The sequence below is a fragment of the Penicillium coprophilum genome, assembly GCF_028826855.1.
Source record: "Penicillium coprophilum strain IBT 35676 chromosome Unknown utg000002l_segment0_segment0, whole genome shotgun sequence".
Classification (NCBI taxonomy): domain Eukaryota; kingdom Fungi; phylum Ascomycota; class Eurotiomycetes; order Eurotiales; family Aspergillaceae; genus Penicillium; species Penicillium coprophilum.
In genome coordinates this window covers 502,193-526,778 of record NW_026622721.1, presented here as the reverse complement: position 1 = coordinate 526,778, position 24,586 = coordinate 502,193, and the positions used below count along the sequence as shown (strand labels likewise).

The window sequence follows — 24,586 nt, the reverse complement described above, 5'->3', positions numbered from 1 at the left end:
GTCGTTAGATGGGCGCGTATAACCCCTTGCAACCATCCGACAATGGCTCAGTCGCCGATGCTCTCGTGTCCGCTGAAGCAGACCAACGAGATTGATTGGATCAAGCCCCTAAAGGATTACATTCGACAAGTCCATCGCAAGGATCCCGAGCAATACACTCAAGCATGTACGACTCTCAACCGGCTTCGCCAAGATATGAGGGACGTAGGGAAAGACACCGCTATCAGCCGTGACGTGTTGTATCGATACTACGGTCAACTGGAGAATCTAGATCTCAGATTTCCTATCGATGAAAACAACGTCTCATTCACATGGTAGGGGCATTTCTTCATATGTGTACTCTACTTGTGCTTATGTATTTGTCCTCTAGGTACGATGCTTTTACTCATACACCCACCTCTCAATTCTCCCGAGCCTTCGAAAAGGCATCCATGATCTTTAACATCGCCGCCCTCCTATCTTGCCATGCTGCCAACCAGAGCCGCGCTGACGATACCGGTCTGAAGACTGCATACCACTCTTTCCAGGCATCCGCCGGGATGTTTACATATATCAATAGCCATTTCGACCATGCGCCATCAACCGACCTGAACAGGAACACTATCACGATACTAGTACACCTCACACTAGCCCAGGCCCAAGAGGTCTTTTTAGAGAAACAAGTGGCGGATCAGAGGAAGTCTGGGCTCTTGGCCAAGCTGGCTGCACAGGCATCGTACCTCTACTCACAGGCTATTGGGGAAATGCAAAACTCGGTCGACAAGAATGTGTTTGACAAGGTCTGGACGATTCTTATACAGGCCAAGGCAGCATATATGGGGTCAGTAGCATCCTATTATCAAGCAATTACAGACAGTGAGAGCGGATCCTATGGGGTTGCCATTGCTCGTTTACAGATGGCTGATAAGCAGTCGGCCACTGCTCTAAGCTGGGCAAAGTCATTCCCCTCATCTCCTCCAACGAACACCAGCCTGACAGCAGATTCGGGCTCTAATCTCTTGGACCTTATCAAGCATAATCAAGCAAATGTGCAAGCTCTACTTACCACCATGGTCAAAGACAATGACTTCATCTATCACCAACCAGTGCCCAATGAGGCTGGCCTGTCACCAGTTGCCAGGGTCACTGCTGCCAAGGCGATTTCGGTTAGCGAATTGTACCAGGGACAAGATATTGAGCAAATCATTGGGCCAGATATCTTCGATGGCCTGGTGCCTGAAAGTGTAACCAAGACCGTCAGCCTTTACGACGAAGAGAAGGCCAAGTTGCTTAGAGTTGAGGATAATAAGGCGGAGGAGGTCAAGGCTGTGATGCTCACTTACTTGGATGACCTCAAACTGCCAGGCATTCTCGAAATCTGGAAGGGAGGCTTGAACCAAGAGATGTCAGTGGACCAGGATTTCCGTCGCTGGTGTTCAGAACTTGCTGGTCACAACTCCTTCCAGAGGGCCTTCAGCGAATTGCAGGATCGCAAAGCAGAAGTGCTATCCCAATTAGATCAGTGCTCGAAGCAGCTGGATCTGGAAGAGAGCGTATGTGAGAAGATGCGCTCAAAGTATGGAGCGGATTGGAGCCAGCAACCAAGCTCTCGACTCAATACTACGCTCCGAGGGGATGTCCGATCATATCGAGATACTATCAATGAAGCCAGCGCGAGTGATTCTCAGTTGTCTTCCACGCTTCGGCAGTATGAGAGCGATTTTGATGAGATGCGATCTGCCGGAGAAACAGATGAGGCCGACGTTCTCTTCCAGCGAGCCTTGAACAAAGCCCGTTCGAAGCAGGGTAAGAGCAAAAACGGTGTTACCAGTCCGCCCGCAGGTAATCTTCTAGATGATGTCTATGATGACGGCAGCGACTCTGTTGCAGAGCAGATTGCCCAGGTGGGTTGGTTCTTAAAGAAACTGGAATCCGTACAGGTGGAGAGGTCCACTTGTCTCTCAAATCTCAAAAAAGAAGTGAGCATCCTATTGTATCTATCGGCGACAACATTCTGACTATCCGTGCTTCAGGTCCACGAACATGATATCACGAAAGAATGTCTTCTAAATCAGAAGACAATTGTCGGCCGAGAATCTGACTTTTTCAAAACTAAGTTGGAAAAGTTCGAACCGTATCAAAAAAGACTTCTGCAGGTGGAGGAGATACAAAACACCTTAATGAAAGATCTCAAAAGGGCGTATGATAAGCTTCGTCAAGACAAAAGAGTTCAGTCTGAGAATTCAAAGTACGAGTCTATCATGAGACAACGCAATTCCGTCCTAGCTCGATACAAGAAGGTCTACGAGGCATTCCATGGCCTCTCGTCCGGCATCAAGCAAGCACGAACTTTCTACAAGGACATGGGCGAAAACATCGATAGTCTTCGCAAGAATGTCGAAACCTTCATCGACAATCGCCGATCAGAAGGTGCACAGCTTCTTAGTCAGATTGAGCGCGAGAAGGGAATGGCCCAAAATTTCGAGAGTTTCCGCAAGACTTCTGAAATTTCCAACAATCGCGACAAATCCAGCGGTGTTTCAGAACAAGAAGATCGCGAGCGAGAGAAGTTGCGTCAACTGATGGAGCGTCTCTCAACGGAGCCTAAGAGCTCCTCGAATTTACTCTCCACGGGGTCAGCAAAACCGCCCTCGAAAGTCAAGTCACCACCTCCGCCCGTTCAGACGCCGGCGTATGGAACCACTGGTCCATCCCCAAAGCCGTCACCCCGCTACCCGCCTACAATGCCCGGCGTACCCCCCTCGCACTCCCCAGCGCCCTACGGGCAGTACATAGGAAGTGGTCCAGGAGCTTACCAAGCCCAGCATTTCCAGCAAGGCGCTGCAGCTCCCTTATCCGAGGGCTACAACCCCATGGCATATCCTTACCAGACTCCCGTGTCCCCACCTCCGAACCAGCAATTCTTTTCTCAGACCCCGACCCCATACGGTGGCTACTCTAATTCTGGCACGCCGGCTCCTGGTGCTGGCCCTCAAGCATCGCACTATATGGCTCCCCAGGGCTACATCCCGCCTCCACCTCCACCGCTCCCCAAGGAGACAGTGTACCCTCCTACAGCAGGTGGTACATACCCCTCTGGTCCTGGTGGTTATGCACAGAGCAGACAGTACGGACATCACAAAACCCCTTCGCAGTCGCAGCCACAGTCACAGTCTAATTCTTCCGCCAATCCATGGGCTGGTCTCAACGCCTGGAAATAAACCCGACTTCCCATACATACTAGCGACATGGCAGGGTAGCCTGGGTGAGGTTTGATTGGATCTAGTTCACAAAATGGGACACAGAACATGTACTGAAAAGAGCAGCTGGAAAGGAGGCATATACTTTTCTTCGAGGTCGCCCTCGATTTATTTTTTTGCTATTTCACAAGTCTTTATTATGTTGTCTGAACCGCTTCGTTTGCAGGGTGGCCTGTGTCCTGTTCTCATGTTCTTTTTGATTCCATCGGTTCTTTCTGCCATCTTTGCTTATTGGAGAGGATGCATGCTCTTATGTACATGATAAATGGATTATACGTATACCGGCACTTAGTATCCCGCGTTCTCAGTTGAGGCTTCTTCAGCACGTTGCCCTGCATCTTCTCGACAATGATGTAAACCTACCTAGCTACTGTTACATTCTACGGCTGAAAAGCAAGAGAATGACGCAATCCCAATCATTCAATCTATAGAAAGGGCATCTATCAAGCACAGGCTCAGTCTGCCAGCAGGCAAGCAATGAGAGATGGGATCATCCAACATTTAGGTGCGTTGATGGCTACTTCATGTGGTCATTCGATGGATGCTTTCTTGAGCAACTTTAACTTTATATATATAATTGGTGTTGATGTGTGTGCTACCGGAAAGACAAGTCCATATATATCTTTCCACCAACACGACTGCATACCAAAACATTCTACGTGATAGGAATGACCACAATATATGATAATGTCGGTTATAGAAATATGCAATGTATAAATAGTAGAAGAAAGGAGTCACCGACTCGCAAACCCAGAAATCAAGATAAAACAACCAAGATCAACACACTGAACGCCAATGGGTATCTTAATATCAAAGAGAACAGGCCGCCTGATCCTCGAAGCAAGGTAATCCAACAAACCACACACGCAATGTATGTTCACCGTACCGCACCGAGTGCACCGTCAACCAGGACAGGTCAACACCAGAACGGCGGAATAAGAAGTAGAACAGCCCCAGCTCAATTTCAGGGACACATAAGCCCAATCTCCTTATTGCTAAGGAGAAAAAAAAAGGACCAGAGACCGAAGCAGGACACTCACCCCTCACCTTACGGCTGAAACCGCAATCGAAACTGCCTCCCTCTCCTGTCCTCACGCACAGTATACAAAAACCGCGCAATAGTTTCTTGCTCTGAGAGACCAGCGCTGTTGAAGTGCTTCCGGACAACAAGCGCGAACTGATCTTTGCTCACGCGGTCCTGGCCGACAGTGCGGCGCAGCATTGAGTTTGAGTCAGAGAGGGAGTCCGACGAAGTATGGGTTCGGTGGGAGTGAGAATTGGAGTGGATCTGAGATGAGGTGGATTGGGCGCGGCGGGCGGCGAGGGCAGTTGGCGAGCGAAGACCGACGCCTTGCGAGAGGATCATGCGGGAGTAGTCGCTCGAAAAGGCGGAGGGCGTGGGGAGTTTGTGAACGTGACGGTAGGAGTGGAGGATTTCGAGGGGGAGGTCTGTCCATGGGAGCTAAGGATAGAAAAATGAGATCAGTTTATGGTCTGTGAAGTCTGTTGTGTTGTAGAGTTGCGATTGATCAATATCTTTCACTTGGGATGAAACATACTCGGGGCTGTTCTTCGACGTGCTGGTTGTCCACAACGGGTGCGCTGGTAACTGCGGCTTTCTCTTTTGCAGCAGCTGGTCTGCGGGACTTGGTGCCTTTTTGGTATTCTCTTGTGCCGCTCGAGGCTTCGGACCTCGAGTCATCCACGATAGCTGTAGTGCGCTGGCGCGGGGGTGCCATTGCGTCCCGGAGCTCGAGGCTGGAGGGATATTGGAATGGGGGTGTTGTTCAATGTCTAGGATTTGGATTGAGGGGTTGCTGATAGGATCAAATCATACAGAGACTCGCTGTATAAAGTAGATTGGGTGGAAGGTGCTCTTAGACTGGACTTGACACTTGAGATTCTCATTTCCCCGGGCGGCCGGGTGTGGCAGAAACGTCATTTCTGCCTCCAGTGTGCCTGAGGTGAAAATCAGAGATAGGAGTACTCCGTAATGACGGAGAGTATTTCCTAAATAGGTACTACTTCCCGCAGGTGTAACAACAGCATAAAAAATTCATCCGTAATGTTGCTCGATGTGCTAGACATTTCTATACACCGGAATTGGTTAAATTGTGACAGGCTATGATATGCGCCAGCGGTGGGAGACTAACCATTCGAGCTGCGCGAAAAGATTGTTAGGGAGATACCTAGAATTGAAAAGCAGGTGCCTAAACATAGTTTGATTGTCAGCCTCAGTGGCTGCCTGAATAGGCAGAGCATGTCTGTAGAGTGAGTTCGACGACGCGCAGACGAATTGCGTCGGATGTGGTATCTCTAGTGCGGCTGCTACCAAATATGGCGGACAGATCTGCTCTTTATGGAATGAGACCTGTCTCAAGGACACCGCGACAGGTAAGCATCGTGACGATGCAAGGCTAACCAGGATAAAATGCACCGGGGGTGATAAGGCTAATTTATAAATCCCCAAACATGATCAATGGCTTTAGTGAGGTCATATATATTAAGGACATACCAGGGACCTAACTCACTTATTCTGCTATGTCAAGGGAGATGATATAGACCTCCGTATGTCCAATCTACAGTATATAATTACAACCGTGTCTCAAAGTTATTGATTTTCAATGAGGTCCCTCAAGTCCTAGAGACGCTACAGTCTGAAGATCCAGAGTTCTCACCTGACCTTGTTTGTGTGATACTTTTCACACAAATGTGTGACTATACTGCTGCTTTGGCAATTGTAACCTCCTGCTAGCCCATGATTTGCTGTTGGCCTTAAACATTCGTAGAATTGTTTGTACCCATGTCTTGTGCAAGCACGTCTCTCATGCAAGATAACAATACTTGTCGGTATGACCACAGACACCGAGGTCGTTCTTGCCTTGATCGTACCTGCCCAAACCAGAATGGGATTATAACGTCGATTCCCTCGAGGCTCGGTCTCGCCTCTCTTTCTTTCCTCCTCCTCTCTTCGGGCTCTCGGCCGATACAGAACAATATGATATTTCCCCCGCTCATCCTACCTCTTCCGTCCATGTGGTCCATACAACGTTATCTGCCCCCCTAGACGCTGGAAACGGGTCGTTGCATGTGCCACAACGATCTTGTATGCAGATCCAAAAGGGGGTCAATGCCTCCAGTCAAATGGTATCATCGCAGCCCGCGATTGCTATCATTGGGTGGATAGTTGGCAAACTGAACCATCTTTACAAGGAGGAGTATGGGAGCCCCCAAAGACCCCCACTTACTCGTACTTGGCGCGGGGTGTGAGTTGGTAACTTGCCTCCAGGTTCCTAGATCGGTGTTGGAGAAGAGAGATAGTAGTGGTCCCTCAAGTCTATGCCTCTGGGGTTTGTAGAGATTCTTTGCGAACCCATCATCGATTTACTATATATCCGGGGTTGTGGAGGGGTGCTTTCTAAGAATGCGGCTTCATGCTATTCGTGTTATTATATTTGAACAAATAGAGGGAAGGAGCTGTGGCTATATTTACATGAAGTGCTATTTCCTAGGCTGTGTCACTACAGTGACCTCGCGTACCTTTCTTTATAAGGCGGGGAATCTTATTAGGCATCTAGCTGGAGGGGGTATACATCAATTCGAGATATCTATGTACCATCTAGCCGAAGGCTTTGATCTCCTTTCCTACGATCCGTGCGAGAGATTGCTGTATGATATTCACAGTCCTCTTTGCGGTATTCAGGAAGATCGACTAGCGTAGCTTGGGGGACATGGCAGAAGAGACGGGGTGAGCGGGAATAGAGAAGACCGTCATGTATCGGCCGAGGGCTGAGGGAAGGACAAAAGCGGCACTCACAGGAACAACATTTGGAGATAGGTATATGTAGCGGAAACTTACCAATGGGCGTGTCATACTGTTAATGCGTCCGAATCTCCATATAATCCGGACAGGGACCTTAAAACCAATTGGTCTGTTTCCTTTACTCGGTAGGTGTTTGATCTATGTAGTCATGTAGTTTCTATAGAGGTGAACGATCACGAGATTCCTCGGCTTTCCGGGATCTTTTTGTCAGATCAAAGTAAGCATGTGTGATCTGTGTTTGAGTTCGTGAAAAAATTGATAACTATTGCATGCAATTTGATTGTCGGGTGGGCTTCTTTGACTGTCCATGTTGAAGAGAGCATTGAGAGGTTCAAGAATGTATAGCGTTGGCTGAGATAGTTCAGCGTTCTCTCTTGACACAATATGATTCGATTCGAATAGCTACTGATCTCACATCTTTGTTTTAACCTTTGAAATCCCATTGGAGATTTGGAGATTTGTTTTGCTGAAGAGGCAAATCTAGGGTTTGGAATAAGATGGGTAAAATCACGCCAGACCCGGACGGTAAATTTTATCAGATCTCCACAACTTGACACAGACTTCAGAAACTCCACACAGCCTCACCGCTATGTGCGGAGTAGACTGGACACACAAAATCCAAGAGACAGGAGATGCCCCAAGAATTACCTAACGGCTATATCCGAGGAACTTCCGTTATCCCGAGGCTCTTCCATTCATCCCGAGGCTGACAATACGCAATAATAGAATTTAGGACAAGCATTCTCTACAGCGCTATGAGACGGGAAGGGCCTAGGGATTACCTGCATGGGTAGTACGTCCGGCGCATCCAGATCATCCCACGGCTCCCCCCAACTTCCGAACCTCGGAAGAATCTCGGGGTGGCACGGTAGTAAGGAGGGTTTTTTTTTCTTGGAAAAAAAAAAAAAAAAAAACCAACCATACAACATATACAGTATGGAATGATAATAATAGGTGCGGGCAGTGTGGAGAGTACCAAATTAATACAACATACAAGTATTGGGACAAAATAGAACCCGGCACGGCGACACGCAAAGAGACAAACAAGCCGATTCGGCACGGGAATGCCGAGAAATTTCGCCCGAGTTGCGCAAATCGGGAGGCTCCAGAGACGGGAACTGACACAGGGGAAGAGCAAAATTTTTTTTTCTTCTCACCGAGCCCCTTTTTGAATTACTATTACTAGACTGAGTGTTTGCTCCGTGAAAAATCTCTCCTTCCTTGAATTTGCCATCAAGTAGTCCCTTTATAGTGTGCAAAACCACTCCGTTTAGACCCGTCTATACTACACCGTCGAAAACGGATAGCCAAGACCTGGCACACCTTCCTCTTCCTAACTTCCCATAAAATAAAAAAAACGCCCCCTGATCATCGTGGAGTTTCGATAGACACCCGTATCGGCACTAAGCCCCGCAACTGGGAAAATGCCTGAGAATGTCCCGTCCGACATCACCCGAGGGTTGTCATTTCTCCAGCCCTATGGGCTGATTCCCATGGTCTGGTACCTGCAGAAGAATGGTCTAGGTTATGAGCTGTGTCGTCATATAACATAACCGCCCTTAGGTAAGATGATCTCGGAAAGACGTCCACGGGTGTCTACCTGTGGACATCTCAATCTCTTATCAATGTGGACAAATCTGGAGAAAACACATGGCCCCCATCCAATGACGCCATTTCGCCATTTCCCAAGGGTACTCCGTACACGCGCATTGCACACCATGCAAGGTATGCCGCACGGAGAAACCGAGGCAGCCACGGGCGCATTCCAGTTCACTCTTATCAAAACCTCCCCTATTCCAGCCTGGATGAAGTTAAAAAGATAAACGCGTTTCCCGCATGTGACATATACATAGAACATGTGAAACCCATTCCACTATGCCCGTGGAGATCTGGGCCCCCGCTTCATGATATCCCAATTGGGAATAAAGAATCCGGAGTTCCCGTACGTATGATTTGTGTGATTTCCAATAATTCAGATTTATAATGCAATAATGCAAATTCTCACCCCCCCTTTTATGTACGGAGTATACACGTGCTAGCGAGAGCGCAGCTGGTTCGGAGCGGACTCCCGCCTAGTTCGATCTCGGGGATTCGCCCGTTATGGTGTGTGTTTGGGGCGAAATTGCTGGCCCCGGATCCTACTGTGTGATTGAAAGAGGGTAGAAGAGGGTTTTTAATCTATAGTGTCTTTTCTTTTGTTTATTTACCCCTGTTTCTTCACCGGGCTAGGGTTATTTCATTGGAAACGGACGAGAGATTTCATCTCGAACTAAGTGATCTACTGCATATGGTACCTGGATATAGCGTCCAAGACTATAGGAACTGTGATAATGTGGATCTTATGAGCGACAGGGGGCATAGTGTTCCGAGAGTTGATCTCGGCTGCTGGTGGGTTGTATTATGGTATTCAAATATGGGGTAGCATAAATCGCTCAGTGGAGTTGAACAGAGAGAATTTTTTTTTCCACTGTAAACGCCTAGGTGGCTAAGTGGAATTAGGGGCTTCACCGGGAACTAGACACGGTAACGGACACTATTCCCCCCTTCTCCCCTTTTTTTTTTTTGACCCTATCTTGTATTCCCCAGACTATCACATGTTCTCCAGATAATGTGTAGATAGGGTGTAATCTCCCGGACAAATGTAAGAATTCCACCAATGGCCTAATCGCGGACTCCGGAATGACGGCCCCGCAGATGGTGATATCAGTGTGAGGCCATTTCCGTCGCTTATTGGGTGCCGGGGCTGAGTTTGTTCCAGAAGGTGTGGATCGCTGATCACTCGCCTTGGCAAAGGAGAGGGCAATAAGGAAAGTGAGTGTGTATAAAGGGTTTCCTACCTAGGTAGAAGGGTGGCTGGATTAGGAAATGCATTATGTAATCTCATGGAAAACGCCTGGGTGGGTTGCATTGTGAATTCCTCAAAGCATAGGTGTCTTTTTACAAAAAGGTTGAATACGCCCCCATGCTGTATCAAGTAATTGGATCCGAAAGGTGGCCTCTACCCTTTCTGTGGAATGTTGCTTCACAATCAACCCTACCCCGGATTCTCCCTTAAACTACTCCCCGCATCGAGACCTGCCAAGAATAACCGAATGTCACCTTTGAGACTGGATGGAACTCTACTCCGGAATATACCACGGAGTACAACCATACCCCATTATCCCCTGAAATCATTTCACTGTTCCCGCTTTTTGCATTGGGTAAATTACGTCTTTGTCTTGCTGACGGGTGGCGCCTCGGATTGGAAGGGGTTTCAGTCTCCAGGCAGCAAGACAGGAGACAAAACCCCGGCGCCAGGACGATTGGAAACGGAGCGCGAAAGATGAGTCGATCCCCGGTGATTAGTTGACCTGTCACTCTTTCCTTTTTTTGGGATTTTCCGTTAGGCGCTTTCACCTTGAATATTCCTCGAGCTGAGACGTGAGCACGTCATGACTCACACCGTGTTGGATGTGGTACAGCCAGTAGCGAGTCGCGAGTACCGGAACTGTGTGAAGTCTCATGTAGCAAGGGGGTATGGGCTGAAAGGGACGGTCGCGGCCAGACTCCAACTCATACCCTGCCTCGGCGCTTGGAAAACTTCACAGCATAGGGTTAATAATATCCAGGATTAATCCCGTGTTCCAGGTGTGAATAATAGAGAATTATGAAAGTGATTGCCTCTCGAGCCCCCAATGCTATCATGACGATCTGGGGGTATGCGGGGGTATTGATAGCGAACTGTTAGGTACTAGAAATAGATATCACTGGTCGTTAGTGACATCTTGACTAAGAATATAGGCACCTTCAAGGGTTGAATCCCAAATCTGAAAGAGCTCGGATGGAAAAGGAGTTCCACACGGAGCACAGCGAGGCTCCGGACTGATAACGGAGAGAGTCCGGGGGGATCTCCACGCTCCTAATTGAGCATTTTTGTTCTGTTCTGTCTCGCATTTGACTTTTTTTTTATTTCTTTCCCTTGCTTTTTGTCTTTTCTGTTTCGCATTTTCTTCTCTTAGTCATTGCTTTTTGTCTGTAGGACTGATTTTTGCTTTTTTCTTTTCCCCATCCAGGATCGACGTACCCGCCCTGTGCGCGGGTCTGCATGCCAGGATAATGGGATTGATCAGCATTATCGGGAAGAAAAGTGGGAGGAATGCTGAGAGTATCATGGATTTGAATCCAATTTCCATATGAGTACGGTACATTCAAGTGCGCATGCTCCCAAAGCTATAAGGAAGTACCCTCGTATACTCCGTGATACGGGATACATATGTACTAGATTGCCAGCTTTCCCCGGATGGCGTGATAGATCGACCTGTGGGGAGACGCCTCCATGACGACAGCGATATCGGAGAATCCAATCCTACGGGCGATCGTGACGATCAAGGCAGATTTGGCAGCAAGATTGAGATGTCAGTTGCAGATCGTTTCCTGTCGGTTTCGGGTTTCTCCCAAAGCGATACGCCTTTCATGATTGCGGGGTAGGGAGATACGGAGTACTTATCTGTTGGACAATGGTGATCACCGGGTATTGGACTGGCTTAATCAACTCATTCGAAAAAAAAGATCATATCGTTTTGTGCGATGAGGTTCTATCGTGGCGATATTGCGTTTTTGGGGCGGCAATCGGAACTACCGGTTTGGGGCTTTCCCCCCCCACCCTTGACTATCTATGCACCTAGAAAGGAAGTACGGAGTAGCTCGTAGCTTTGCGGATCTTTCGATTGTAGAGACCTGACTAGGCAAGTGAGACGAGTTCGGGGGGTGGCAATGCGTCGCGACTTTGAATCCGATCTGTCTGCTGTTCGGTACGGAGTAGATATATCTCGATTTCTATATCAAGTGTACTCCGTACGGAGCTCATGTAATATATCGCAGGGAACTCGTCACCTGAAACATAAGCACCTCACATCCTAGGGAGTTTCATGATTTAACTACCAAATGTACGGAGTACGTACTATTGACCCTGTACACGTCGCAAATATCGGCAAAAAGCGGGTAATTGCTTATAGGCGTGGTACCTGCTTCTTGGATAAAATAATAAAATTAGAAAATAATAATAAAAAGATCAGGCTATCTACTGCAGATTGCCACACCGAGTCCGGACATTCTCCAGCATGGTGCCATATTCCCCGTGGAGCAAAATGGAGAACTCCAGGTTACGACAGACTGCCATCGGGTATATCTGTCAGCTCATTTTATTCCCCAAAATTCAGGGGAACAGGGATTTGTGCGATTTCTTCGAGATCCCCGTCCTCAAAAGTACGAACTCGGTAGTCGGGCCGGCATAGCAATCTGGGCATTGACTAAGCTCCGTTATCTTTTGTCTGCGGTTTTTGTCTGTTAAATTGGTCCTGATTTGCCAAGGGGACCTAAGTCAATATCCCCAGGGAACTGTGGGGATCGGTTGAATTTTCCCGAGGGTAAAAATCCTAAGATCTGCCACTAAGGGTCCCTGCACTGGACTTGAGGATGTACAATATAAAACATACGGAGTGGATATGTGGCATCAATCTTACAGTATACAATAGGGTAAAGGTGCTTAGGCAGTACTCCGTACGTGTATATATTTTGCTGTGACATAATATTCCCGAGGTCCCTCGAGATACCTCGGAGCCCTTCACCCCGGACCCCAAAGATAACGGAAAAAGGCAACCGGACGGTGGGACGGCCTTGCCGAGTGGGCGTCTCTTTCTTTATCCCGTTCATCCCGCGCCTCGGCCCTTTGGTGGGCATCTTCCGGGGAATTTCGGGTGAAAATAGCCTGTGTACTCCGTATCAGATACGGAGTAGAGAAGCGTGCACCTGTGCCACAGAAAGAAGAATAGCAAACACGGACGGAGAACATACATATTTTGATTTATCTTTTTTTTTTTTTTTTTTTTTTAAGAACCGGGGCCCCAGACCCCCGGTTATTACCCTCGATTTGAGATTCAGCCGGCCAAGAAAAGGAAATCTACGCCCCCTGGTCACTTGCTATACTTGGGCGCCTTGGCGGGGCCGGGGATACTGTCTTCTTGCGCAAGGAATGCAGCCAAGTGTTCATTGTGCAGGGGCTGACACTGGCATCTTTGGTCCCTTTGTCAAGATACGCGGCTTTGCGGCTGCATGGTAGCTGCATCAGGGCTATCAATAATTCGAGTGATCCGCGCCTATCAGAGCTATTCCTTCGCTCTATCGTATGATAATCAATTAAGGAGGTGTGTTAATAAGATGAACCTAAAACAAGAACAAAAACAAACCAGAATAGAAAATGATATCTTTACCCCCGGAATCCGGGGGATTGTCGGCGAACCTGAGTGGATGATTGCAGGGTTCTATACGCCATTGTAGGGTTCGGGGAGATGATTCCTCCGGATGATGAAGCCGCAGAAGTTGCACAGAATGACCTGTTGATTTGTTGTGTTGTTTACGCGTGACTAAATGATTACAATCAGATTGAACGAATAGTTGCACCTCAGATATCGACATCATCGATGATCCTCGTTATCGTCACTCCGTGACAGGATCAGATGGTCCGCAGGATCTCCATTGTACATGGGTCTGGACTGGTCCGACCTGAAATGACAGCAACCCCCAGACTTCCGAGTCCTTGTTTTTTTTGCAGAGTATCTCAGGATTTTATACTGTAGTCCGAAGTACGGAGTATGGAGTACATATGATTTTATAATCTGGAGCATTGGGGATTCCCCAGATTCTGCTCGTCATCCGCTCTCCGCATGCCATCATTTTTATATCATCTATTCTCTCCAAAGATAGGCCATAGTAGGAGCCAGTAGAAATTGGTAAATCCCCCATGTTCTGATAAGAAATTCTCCAGAGGCGCGATAGCCGGATAGGGACACGCACCTCACGCCACACGGTTCTTCAGGAAAAATGCGAGTCCCCACATTTTTGCTTGATGCGGTTACGTAGTTTGGTTCTTTTTTTTCCCCTACATTTTTGGGGTATATGGGACGGTATTAGGATAATGACACATATTAGGACTAATAGCTTCATGGTTAAGTTCTACCTTGGAGGATAATCGTACTTCTACTTGACTAAAGGTCTCTTTTTTTTTGTTTTGAAAAATATTTGAATTTTCTGTAAATTTCCCCTTTGGTAATTTTTCATGAATTTTTCAATTCCAAAATTTCCCACTTTTCCTCTTTTGCCCCCTTCTTCTCTCCCCCACACTTAGTTTTCCTGATCTCTTCGATTTTCAATTTTCTTTTTTCAATTTTCAATTTTTTTTTTTAATTTTCAATTTTCAATTTCAAATTTTTGCTTTTTGGTGAATTTTTCAGAATTTTCTTTTCTCCAAGTCCGATTCCGACACTGCCCCTTCTCCCCGATTTCTCCCTTCCCCCTCCATTCCATATATTATTTGTGACTCCCCAGATCGTCGTCTCCAGGTTCTCTTTTTTCCTCTTCTTTTCCTCTTGCTTTATATCTCCCCACTATTGTCAACTTCCTAAGCTATTAGGATTTTGTCTGCATCTCCCGATCCCGATCGACCGTTTATTCCCAACCGGGTGTTTGATCGACCTTAGCTTGAGACCCCTGCGAGAAAATCGACCCCTTCAGAATCCAAATTCGTTCTGGGGGAATTCACATGCCACCACCGGCTACTTCAGTGGGGTTTTCAAATCTACTAAATCCTCACGAATCCTCTCCCGACTCGACACCATCGACTCCAGGAGACTCTTCAATGGCTTCTTCAGTTAGCTTGTTACCGCCCCTCATGAAGGGTGCACGTCCTGCAAATGAGGAGGTTCGCCAAGACCTACCTCGGCCGTACAAGTGTCCTCTTTGCGACCGTGCCTTCCACCGCCTAGAGCACCAGACGAGGCACATCCGCACCCACACTGGTGAGAAGCCACACGCCTGCCAGTTCCCCGGTTGTACGAAGCGCTTCAGTCGCTCCGACGAACTCACTCGCCACTCGCGCATTCACAACAATCCCAACTCGCGCCGTAGTAACAAGGCTCAGCACTTGGCAGCTGCCGCAGCCGCTGCAGGCCAGGATACTGGAATGGTCAACGCTGCCAACATGATGCCCCCTCCGAGCAAGCCCATCACTCGCTCCGCTCCAGTCTCGCAGGTCGGATCTCCGGATGTTTCGCCTCCCCACTCCTTCTCCAACTACGCCAATCACATGCGCTCAAATTTGGGTCCTTACTCTCGCACCGCTGAACGCGCCTCTTCCGGAATGGACATCAACCTTCTGGCTACTGCTGCTTCGCAAGTAGAGCGTGATGATCACATGGGCTTCCACGGCTCTCGAGGACACCAAATGTTTGGCTCCCGTCATCACGGCACTAGCCGTGGTCTTCCTTCACTTTCCGCGTATGCGATTTCACAGAGCATGACCCGTTCGCATTCCAACGATGATGATGACGGCTATGGCCACCGTGTCAAGCGCTCTCGTCCCAACTCCCCCAACTCCACCGCTCCTTCTTCTCCTACTTTCTCTCACGATTCTCTTTCTCCCACTCCCGATCACACTCCCTTGGCTACCCCGGCACACTCGCCCCGTCTGCGCCCTCTCGGTGCCAGCGAGTTGCATCTGCCTTCCATTCGTCACCTGTCCCTTCAGCACACTCCCGCCTTGGCGCCTATGGAGCCCCAACCGGAAGGTCCCAACTATTACAGCCCGACCCAGGGTCATATGGGCCCCACCATTTCCGATATCATGTCAAAACCCGACGGCACGCAGCGCAAGTTGCCTGTGCCCCAGATTCCCAAGGTTGCGGTGCAGGACATGCTCAACCCCGCGGCCGGGTTTTCCTCCATGAACTCGTCAGCTAGCAATTCCGTTGCTGGCGGGGACTTGGCCGACCGGTTCTAACTCACAACTTTTATGCCTTGAAAACTTATGTTATGCGCGCCACGAAACGATATAGACTTGTGCATTTTTACTCTGGCTTGCGGGCATCAACGGTGTCGGATTGGTTTTGATTTTTCTTATCTCTGGCGCTACCAAATAGACGGATTGGGATTTGTTTTACCTTTGGCTGTTCACTCCTGTCTGGAGACTTTTCTTTTTCAAAATTCCGAAAGACCTGCTACCTTTTTTTTTTCTATGTCATTCTCCTCTCACGAGGCCTGTGGTCTCACTTCTGATCAATCCTTCTTTCTCTTCTCTTACTTAATTCCTCACCCTGTGAGCAAAATGAAGAAATTTCCCACCTATTTTTTCTATATTAGGCCTGATTTGCATGTGATATCCCCCCCCGCAATCTCCGTGGCCTTGGTGACGCGGTATAGTTGACCCGGTGCATCTAGCATACGTATACGGAGTACTCCGAACAAGATATCCAGTACCTTGTCTCTGCAGCAGCATTGTACCTCTATTCTACTTTATTCTATCCAGGAATAGAAGAACATTCACATGTCCAATAGTACCGTTGGGAACAATCGGTCCCTGTAGTTTACTTTGTACAAGATATGTGTGAAGAATGTAAGGTAGAACCCTGCAATACCTATTTTACGCTATGTTAGTGTCTTGATTCGAACTCCAAGGTCGGACGAACTTGTTTCATATACAATTCCTGCACATCCAATGCAGTCAAACGGCCTCAACAACCGTATGATCCCTGCATTGTCTCCCAGACCTGGCATCAAAGAGAATCTTCAGAAAGAAACATGAGATGTAACCTAGTCTATACTATACTCTATTGTATATTGCATATACAAATTCCCTTATATATAACCCAACCCCAAAAGCCCCGCCATATAAAAAAAAAAGTAGAACAAAAGTCCCCCACTTCAGCCTATACCTAATGCGCAGAAACGGATGTCATGCATGTTGGAAGATCTGAAATTTTGTTGATCTGATATCGGGTGTGTTCCTTTCCCGTTCCCCCTATGACTTTCCTTTCTACCTCTCTCTTATGTGCTTACTATGTAACCGGTAACCCCGACTCTGACGCGATCCAGCCCGTATCCATCCGCATCCATCTTTCGCAATGTCGGAGCGCAAGCCCAAACCCAAGGATCCTCGAGACTTCGATCCTATCATTTCACGCTCGAATAGAGACCGATCTTCTTCTACCCGCAGTGTCAGTATCGTGAGTTCGACCGCCAGCACGGCGTCAAGTAGGACCCCCGCCTTGTCGCAACCCAAAAAGCAAAAGCAACCCAGCGTCCTTGTCAACCCCATTTCATCACCCACAATGTCGACCTTGTCTAGCGCATCGCAGTCCCCGTCAATATCATCAGTGGATACCAGACCCGGAACTGGTGTGGAATCCCTACATGGTGATAGCAGCACAGATCGAATCTACGTTCTCAGTGGCATGATCCCATTAATCACCACCGACAGCCCCCCAGAGCCCGCTCTATCGCGCGCATCACTCTCATCCTGGGATACAACCGCTGCAGCCTCTACATCATCCGCCACCCCGTCAATACCGGTATCTCTAACAGCCAGCACAGAGCAGCGCACATACGCATGTCTCTTCCATATGCTGGACTGCCATGAGTCCTTTGACGACGGTGCGGAATGGCGCACCCATGTCTTGAGCCATTTTCGTTCCCACCCGACCCCGCCGTCAGCGCGGTGTCCGCTGTGTCCGAATACCAAGTTTGTCGACGGCATCTCGCACCCCGTTTCATCGCCGGTTCGTGAAGATGTCGAGTCGCCCCACTCTATCGATGGGATTGTTCAAGAACCGCTGACAGACTTGCCTTCTGCGTGGGATCGTATGCTCGACCATGTCGATGTGGACCACTACTCTCTTGGTCAGACGCTGGCTGGTAGTCGGCCGGACTTTGAGCTTATGCGGTATCTTTATGGAATGCGGGTTATCACCGATGCGCAGTTTAAGGCTATGCAGTTGCCGCCCGCGCCGTCGAGTCCGGCTTATCATCGCTCGCAGGATGGTGTCAGGGCGAGTATTGGCTCTGCAGATGAGCCGTACTGTGCGCCATATAGTAAACGGCGAGAGGAGAGGATGAGAGGACAGCAGAGAGGTGCCGGGGTTTTGTAGATATAGATACCTTCTGTTGGCTTTTTGGGTTGAGGGTTTTTTTGGGTTTTAGTTTTGGATATTCCCCCTTTCGCTTCTGTATAGCATGTACATTTCTTGAGCCCTTTAGAATTGCAAATGTATTTAGTTCCCTTAGAGTATATATGTCTTTGAAAGAAGAATCTCAAACGCTCGAATATATAGATCCCGAGCAAACAAGACAAACTCACCGCCCTTGATGACGGCCTTTGCGACCTCCATCGCGATCCAACGCAGAATGAGAACATCCACACCGAAGTCCTGAATCTCTCATCTCCCGCTTTTCGATTTTCTCTCCTAACACGCAATGGAGCGCCTCTCTCTGAACGAAAGCCCTGCCCCGGCTCCTCGAACCCCGCAGCAAAACCAATTCGCCCAGAATGCCCTCGGCCCAGCAGGACCTATTGGCGGCCCACCGCAATTACCCCCGCAGATGTTCACGACCGCCGCACAGCTGCTTGACCTAACAGATAGTATGTGCGCAGAAGAGTTACAGCGACTCAGTCTCACGAGCAGAGCTAACGCAATTGCAGAGAAACTCGTCATCATCCTCCGCGACGGCCGTAAACTCATCGGTGTCCTCCGAAGCTGGGACCAGTTCGGTATGCCAGTCGCACACTCCCAAATCTCTCGGCCTTAATCTGACTTATCCTCGCAGCCAACCTTGTTTTCCAGGATACCGTAGAACGGGTTTACGCCGGACAGTTGTACGCTGATGTCCCGCGGGGCATCTTTATCGTTCGTGGAGAAAATGTGCTCCTGCTAGGCGAAGTGGTATGATCAATTCCTCATTTCTCAATTCATAACCGCAAGGTTTAATGGGAGTTTGAAGAGATCTCAGTAAGAAACCACACTGACTCGATTGAATGATATAGGACCTCGACCGTGAAGACGATATCCCGCCCACACTGACAAAAGCCCCATGCGAAGAAGTCTTCGCGCTGAAGAAGAAAGAAGACGCGAAGCGAAAAACAGGAGATAAGAAGCGCTACGATGAGCTGCAAGCACTCGGTTTCGAGCCAGAGCATAGCGGGGAAATTCTGTTCTAGTTATTATCACCACCGACTTGTCTGTGTTTGGTCTGTTGGGGTTAGTGTATGCCAGATCAGATTATTTGTCTGGTCTATGTACCCTGTCGACTTACCGCTCTATTTCCTGGGTCGGGTATTTGATATTCGATACCTGTATTGAAAGACCGATTGTTCAAAGGAACCGAAGAGGGCGCCAGTATAACCGGTCGATGACCTGATGAGCGACAGTTTGATTTCTGCGCCGTGGTGGATTGTGATTGAATTGCATCGGCGATGGAGTTTTGGCTGGAGTCGGATGCTCGAGCGGTGGACTACTGTGTCTGCTGTATACTGTGAGGAAGCCGTTGACGCTTTGGCTTTGATGGATGCGATGTCGTCTGTCAGCTTTGTGTTGTCCCTTTTGCGTCACACGCTCTGTCTGCTTCTGGGCGAGTGATGGGGGGCCGTGGGAAATGCTGCTGAGCTGCCTGGTTGGCTGGCTCGCGTTCATGAAGTTCTGATTGATATGTTCGATACACATTTTTTTTTTTGCATGATAAGCTGCTTTGCAAATGAGAATATGATAAAAGTCATGATGTATTTGAGGTCCTGGGTTTTTGAATGTAGTTGAGTGGACTTGACCACTGGGATTTCATCAGCGTGGGATATCAATCTGGGAATTAATTCGGTCATTGGGCAACAGCAAGACCAGTGTCAAATACGAAAGGCTGGATATCACAGCTTCTAGACTACTATGTACATCTTACACGACAAAAGTGAAATATCTATGTCCATTGACCTAAAAGAAACTTTTGAACAGAATCGTAATCATATCATGAAAAGAACGGAGTCGAATAACTCTGCATCGAAACAGAAGCAAAAAAGCCCAGAGTCAACGGAATCACCAGCGGAGGGTATTATGAGAACGTCAACACTAACCAAGCACGACATGAACCGAAGACCAGATGGCGGAAACAAAAGAAATCAAGAAACAGTGAACTCATAACGTTAACTCCGGGATCTGCTAGATGCCACCGTTTTCTCCCCAGCCCCCAAGCTCTACAGAGGTGAAAAAGAGAGTACGATTTACTCTGAAGTAAATAGTTTATCTCTTCTTACCCCATCCCGTGCGGCCACCACCTCTAGGAGCATTGCCAGTATTGCGACGCTTTTCGATGCGACCACCGCCAGGCGCACCAGAGGTCTTAGGCGCGCCCAGACCACGACGGCCAGGGCCCTGACCGGCACCAGAAGCGCGCAAATCCTTCTTCAGGTCATCCTCATCGACATCCATGCTATCGCCAGCATTCTTCTTCGACGACTGGCCCATCTTCACCTTACCTCTCTGACCACGGCGGACGGCGTCGGGTCCGCTGACAGCAGCGAGGTAGGCGTTAACGCCACCGTCGCCAGCACCGGACATCTCGACATCTTCAGCGACGACATCGCCATCATCGCCGAGAACAAGACGGCCATCAGCGTCGACCTTGGCGGCGCGCTTCTTCTTCGAGCCGGGGCCTGTGTTGAGGAAGCGCTGGCTGGGCTTGGTGGTGGAGATGCTGGCCAGAGCGTTGGAACCGAGCAGATCGAGGGGATTGTCTTCGGGGGACATCTCGCGAATGTACTGGGTGCTTTGGCCTGCTCTCTTCTTGGAGGCGCGGCCCTTGATCTGAGCGACGTTGTCGACGTCGACATCGCTGTCGCCGTCGTCTGAGTTGTCAGAGGAGTCGGAGTCAGAACCGTAAACGGCCTTGTCGAAGGCGTTACCGGATTGGGGCCTGGAGGCCTTCTCCTCTTCGTCTTCGTCGTCGCCTTCGGCACCCTCCTTCTTCTTGCGCTTGCTGCGCTCACGTGCTTTGCGGATATTGACAATGAGTTTGCGGTCTTCCTCGCCGACGATAGCCTCAAGGAGAGGAGCGCCGAATCGGCGCACAAGTCGGTCGATGATGCCCTTCACCTTGCTACGGAGACGACCCTTGTGCTCCTTGTTCCAGGCCATGAGGCTGGGAACCATGGTGTTAAGACGGGGGCGCAGAGCCTCGTCGGGGAGAACGACGACTGCTACCTTGACGAAGCCAAGGACAGAGCGGACAATCTCGCGGTTGTTGGAGGTAAGGAAGAGCTCGACGGTCTCAACGAGTTCCTTGAGCATCTCAGGCTGAAGCTGTGTCTGGAAGTCGAAGAACAGACGGGAAAGCGCGGTGACGGTGGCACCCACCATGTGAGGAGCAGAACCGGCCAAACCGGCTGAGACCATTGTGAAGAACTCCTCGAGGGTAGCGGGGGCATCCGGGGAATCATCCGCAACGCCTGGCACAAGAGATCTGCGAATGACAGTGCCAGGAGGGTTACGCTCTGGGTCGATTGTGCGCTTGGCCAGGAGAATCAGCAAGTCAAAGGCTGCTGTGCGTGCCTTCTCATTGCTCTCCTTGCAGCCCAGAACCACTTCGGACAAGATTGCTGGGATGAAGTGGAGATCTGAGGTGGGCAGGTGGTTGATAATCTCGGTGATAGCGAGCATACGGTCGCGGCGGCCAGACGCAGGGGTGGAATCAGTGGTGGCAAGCATGAGGGCCTGCAACTCTCCACTGCGCTCCTGGAGGGCGGCGCGGCCGGTCTCGGTTGTTCCAAGTCGGGGAATCAACTTGTATGCCTTCTTGATAAGTTGCTGATCCGGGTTGGGGGATGAGCTGTTGAGGATAGCTGCCGCCATGGCAAACAAGCCACTGAAACTGGAGCGAGGGAGGTAGATTGACATGGCAATAACAAGGTCAATCAGGGTGTGGGAGGTCGGTGGCATCTTGTCAGATGAGCCCTGAGACTGGGCACTCTGCTTGGTTGCTGCCTCTTGCTCGGTAGCCAAAGAAGATTCAAGCATGGAAGTAACGCGGTTGAAAGTGTCGTTCAGTTCCTATTAAGAATGTTAGTCCGTGATGATTTGCATGTAAAACTGAAGGGGAACTTACATTTTCAGGGGTAATGCTCAAGTAGGCATTGATACACTGTAGGATGTAGCCGCGGTAGTGGGGAAGGGTCTGACTGTAGACATTGAACAACACAGCCAGCAAGTTGCTTGCAAGAGTGCTAAGGTGAGCGAGGTTCTTCTTTGCAGCGGCCTTGGTGATTCGCCGTTGCAAGATCAGATCATCCTCATCGTTCTCAACCTCCAATATAGCCTGGTTAGACTCAACCAGGTTCTGCAAGGCACGGCAGACATCGACACGCAATTCGGTCTGCTTGTACAGAACGTTAGACAGAAGCTCAGCGAATGACTGGTCAAATGCATCCACAAGATCAAGTGGCAGCTCGCAGTAGCCGGGAAGGGTACCCCAAGTCTGCTGGACAAGAGTTTCGAAGATCTTCACTTCCACGGACTTCTCAGCGGCGCCGAAGTTCACCACCTTCTGGTAAAGAGCCTCACTCAGGGGAACCAGTTCGGTACGGAAGTGGCGTAGGTTCGTGTTGGTCACGCTGTCACGCATAATGGGCAGCATCCAAACACGGCCGGGCTGGCCAGCCTTCTGCTCGATGATGTTGAGGGGAAGAATCTCCAATACTGCTTCGGGACCCATCGCCTCGATAGCACTACCAAGAACGGCATCGGCCTCTTTCTTACCGTGGAAGCCGCCATTGCTGCGCAGCTCACCGATCGTGGAGACAATTTTGACAAGATACGGGCTTGATCGCCACTTGAAGCAATCGAACAAGGCAGAGCAAACATTGAACACCTCTTTCCAGGCAGCCTGGTACTTCACCGACAGAAGGTCGACGGCTGCACGAGACAATTTCTCTAGGGTCTTCTCATCATACACAGATGGGTCCACAATGACAGAGTTAGGGATGCAGTTGTGCAGGAATGAGATCAGACACTCAGATGCGGAAACACGGATGTTGCTGGAAGGCGAAGCCATGAATCCAGAAATCAAGGTGAACAGATCCGGCAACTTCTCGAAAGTATCCTCGGGAGTGATCTGTGCGGCCACATCATAACCGCGCGAGAGCACTGCAATCCAAGGTGGGAGAAGCTGGGAGTCATTCTGCGCAGGCTTGAGTTCGGAGATAGCATCCAAAAGACGGGGCAGCTTAGAAGACGAGAACTCGTCAGCCATTCCTTCGAAAATGACCTCAAATACTTCAAAGGCGCCCATGGTGATGTACTCGTTGCTAGAGCGGGAAGCATTCATCAGAAGTTCGCTAAGCGGCTCAATCTTCTTGCTGGGCCAGCCACCTGACGCCGAGGCAATGGTCTTGATCAGCTGCAACGAGTGAATGATAAGGGGCTCGTGGTTGTTGACCTGAGCATCATGACGACCCTTCTTTTGCTTGTGAGCAGCTGAAATGCTGTCACCCAGAGTCTTCATCGCAGACTGAGCACACATGTCCGCACCTGGGTGGTCCAGAGAAGGGCTCGGTGGGGGCGCCTTGAGAACCTTGACAAGAGCCTCCTGGGCACGTTTCCGCACCTTGGGCCGGTGGTCGACCGAGAGACTCAGCAGACCTGCCATTGCACGTCGCGGGCCGACCTGTGTGTGTGGGAGGTTCCATGATGCAGTATCCTGGGCAATGAGCAGAGACTCGAGACAACCAATTGAAGGACGTAGGAGCGGGGCTTCGACCTCGGGGAGAGAAAGTGCGGGTGCAAGGCCTTCGAGGATCTGAGAAAATTTGGCGCAAAGAATTGGGGCGGGGACGTAGGCAGTTGTGATGTCGAGAAGGTAGACAACGGATGTCGCTAGATCTTTGTTGACAATGCCTTGGGATGCGGACAGAGACTGTGAGAGCAGTGCAAGAAGAGCGGCAAAATATGCGGTAGGTGAGAAATCTGCCTTTTGATCACGGAGAGTATCCTCAACTGCAGAGAGCACCACAGCAGTCTGTGCACGGATCAATATGTTAGTCAATTCACAAATTCACCGGGTATGTAGCGGGAAAACTTACGTGATGCTGGTTCTGCAACTTGGGGGACTTGATCTTCTCAAGCTTCTCCGCCAGAGTCGCCATGATGATTGCGGACGACGAGGTGGAGAAGAGTTAAAGAAAGCAATGTATTGGGATGAGAAAGAGGGCTGTTTGGCGGTGATAAAAATCGTAAAGGAAAAAAAGTAAAGTCCGGCAAATTTGGAGGCGGTCAAAAAAGGCGGCGGGCGTGCGATGACTAAGACTGTTTTACATTCTCGAGGTCATCTCCAAGAGGATTACCTTCACTTTTGATGATCAGACTACGCAAGATGTGCCTTCTTGTAAATTATCTGCAACCAGGAGAGGAAACTCCTACACACATAGCATTTGGTTTGTGATAGCCTCTGGTTTTTTTCATTGAACCAGTCGCTTGCTAGTACGATTTTCCTAAGCTCGCCAATCTTTATCGCAGCTAGGTCTAATAAGGTCCAAATATCAGCACTCGAGCAGACAGCTCGAGAATTGTATCGGTCATTCTAATTCTTTCTGTCAAGCTTCTAAACGCATGGAATGTTCTCATCTCAGATATTTAGTCCCGTGGGCACAAGCTCTGAAACTACAAAATGCCCGCAAGGAGCCACC

General features: G+C 49.4%; 7 protein-coding genes across 7 annotated transcripts; 4 read left to right on the top strand and 3 right to left on the bottom strand.

Annotated features, from left to right (window-relative positions):
- Window positions 1-42: 42 nt before the first annotated feature.
- bro1 (putative signal transduction protein BroA) lies at window positions 43-3,200 on the top strand (the record flags this gene model as incomplete). The annotated part of the gene is made up of 3 exons (XM_056672742.1): window positions 43-314; window positions 371-1,958; window positions 2,013-3,200. The coding sequence occupies 3 exons, from the start codon at window positions 43-45 to the stop codon at window positions 3,198-3,200; spliced, it is 3,048 nt and encodes a 1,015-aa protein (XP_056536261.1).
- Window positions 3,201-4,287: 1,087 nt separating this feature from the next.
- N7500_001595 (uncharacterized protein) lies at window positions 4,288-4,978 on the bottom strand (the record flags this gene model as incomplete). Its single annotated transcript, XM_056672741.1, has 2 exons — window positions 4,288-4,701; window positions 4,799-4,978. The coding sequence occupies 2 exons, from the start codon at window positions 4,976-4,978 to the stop codon at window positions 4,288-4,290; spliced, it is 594 nt and encodes a 197-aa protein (XP_056536260.1).
- A 5,827-nt stretch (window positions 4,979-10,805) lies between these two features.
- N7500_001594 (uncharacterized protein) lies at window positions 10,806-11,148 on the bottom strand (the record flags this gene model as incomplete). Its single annotated transcript, XM_056672740.1, has 2 exons — window positions 10,806-11,055; window positions 11,126-11,148. The coding sequence occupies 2 exons, from the start codon at window positions 11,146-11,148 to the stop codon at window positions 10,806-10,808; spliced, it is 273 nt and encodes a 90-aa protein (XP_056536259.1).
- Window positions 11,149-14,638: 3,490 nt separating this feature from the next.
- On the top strand, window positions 14,639-15,874 carry N7500_001593 (C2H2-type zinc finger protein; the record flags this gene model as incomplete). The annotated part of the gene is made up of 1 exon (XM_056672739.1): window positions 14,639-15,874. One exon carries the CDS (start codon window positions 14,639-14,641, stop codon window positions 15,872-15,874), a length of 1,236 nt encoding a protein of 411 aa, XP_056536258.1.
- Window positions 15,875-16,994: 1,120 nt separating this feature from the next.
- On the top strand, window positions 16,995-18,017 carry N7500_001592 (uncharacterized protein; the record flags this gene model as incomplete). Its single annotated transcript, XM_056672738.1, has 1 exon — window positions 16,995-18,017. One exon carries the CDS (start codon window positions 16,995-16,997, stop codon window positions 18,015-18,017), a length of 1,023 nt encoding a protein of 340 aa, XP_056536257.1.
- A 325-nt stretch (window positions 18,018-18,342) lies between these two features.
- Window positions 18,343-19,084, top strand: N7500_001591 (U6 snRNA-associated Sm-like protein LSm1; the record flags this gene model as incomplete). The annotated part of the gene is made up of 4 exons (XM_056672737.1): window positions 18,343-18,508; window positions 18,569-18,637; window positions 18,694-18,809; window positions 18,911-19,084. The coding sequence occupies 4 exons, from the start codon at window positions 18,343-18,345 to the stop codon at window positions 19,082-19,084; spliced, it is 525 nt and encodes a 174-aa protein (XP_056536256.1).
- Window positions 19,085-20,150: 1,066 nt separating this feature from the next.
- On the bottom strand, window positions 20,151-24,046 carry N7500_001590 (mRNA-binding protein RRP12; the record flags this gene model as incomplete). Its single annotated transcript, XM_056672736.1, has 3 exons — window positions 20,151-21,956; window positions 22,012-23,919; window positions 23,984-24,046. 3 exons carry the CDS (start codon window positions 24,044-24,046, stop codon window positions 20,151-20,153), a joined length of 3,777 nt encoding a protein of 1,258 aa, XP_056536255.1.
- Window positions 24,047-24,586: the final 540 nt, after the last annotated feature.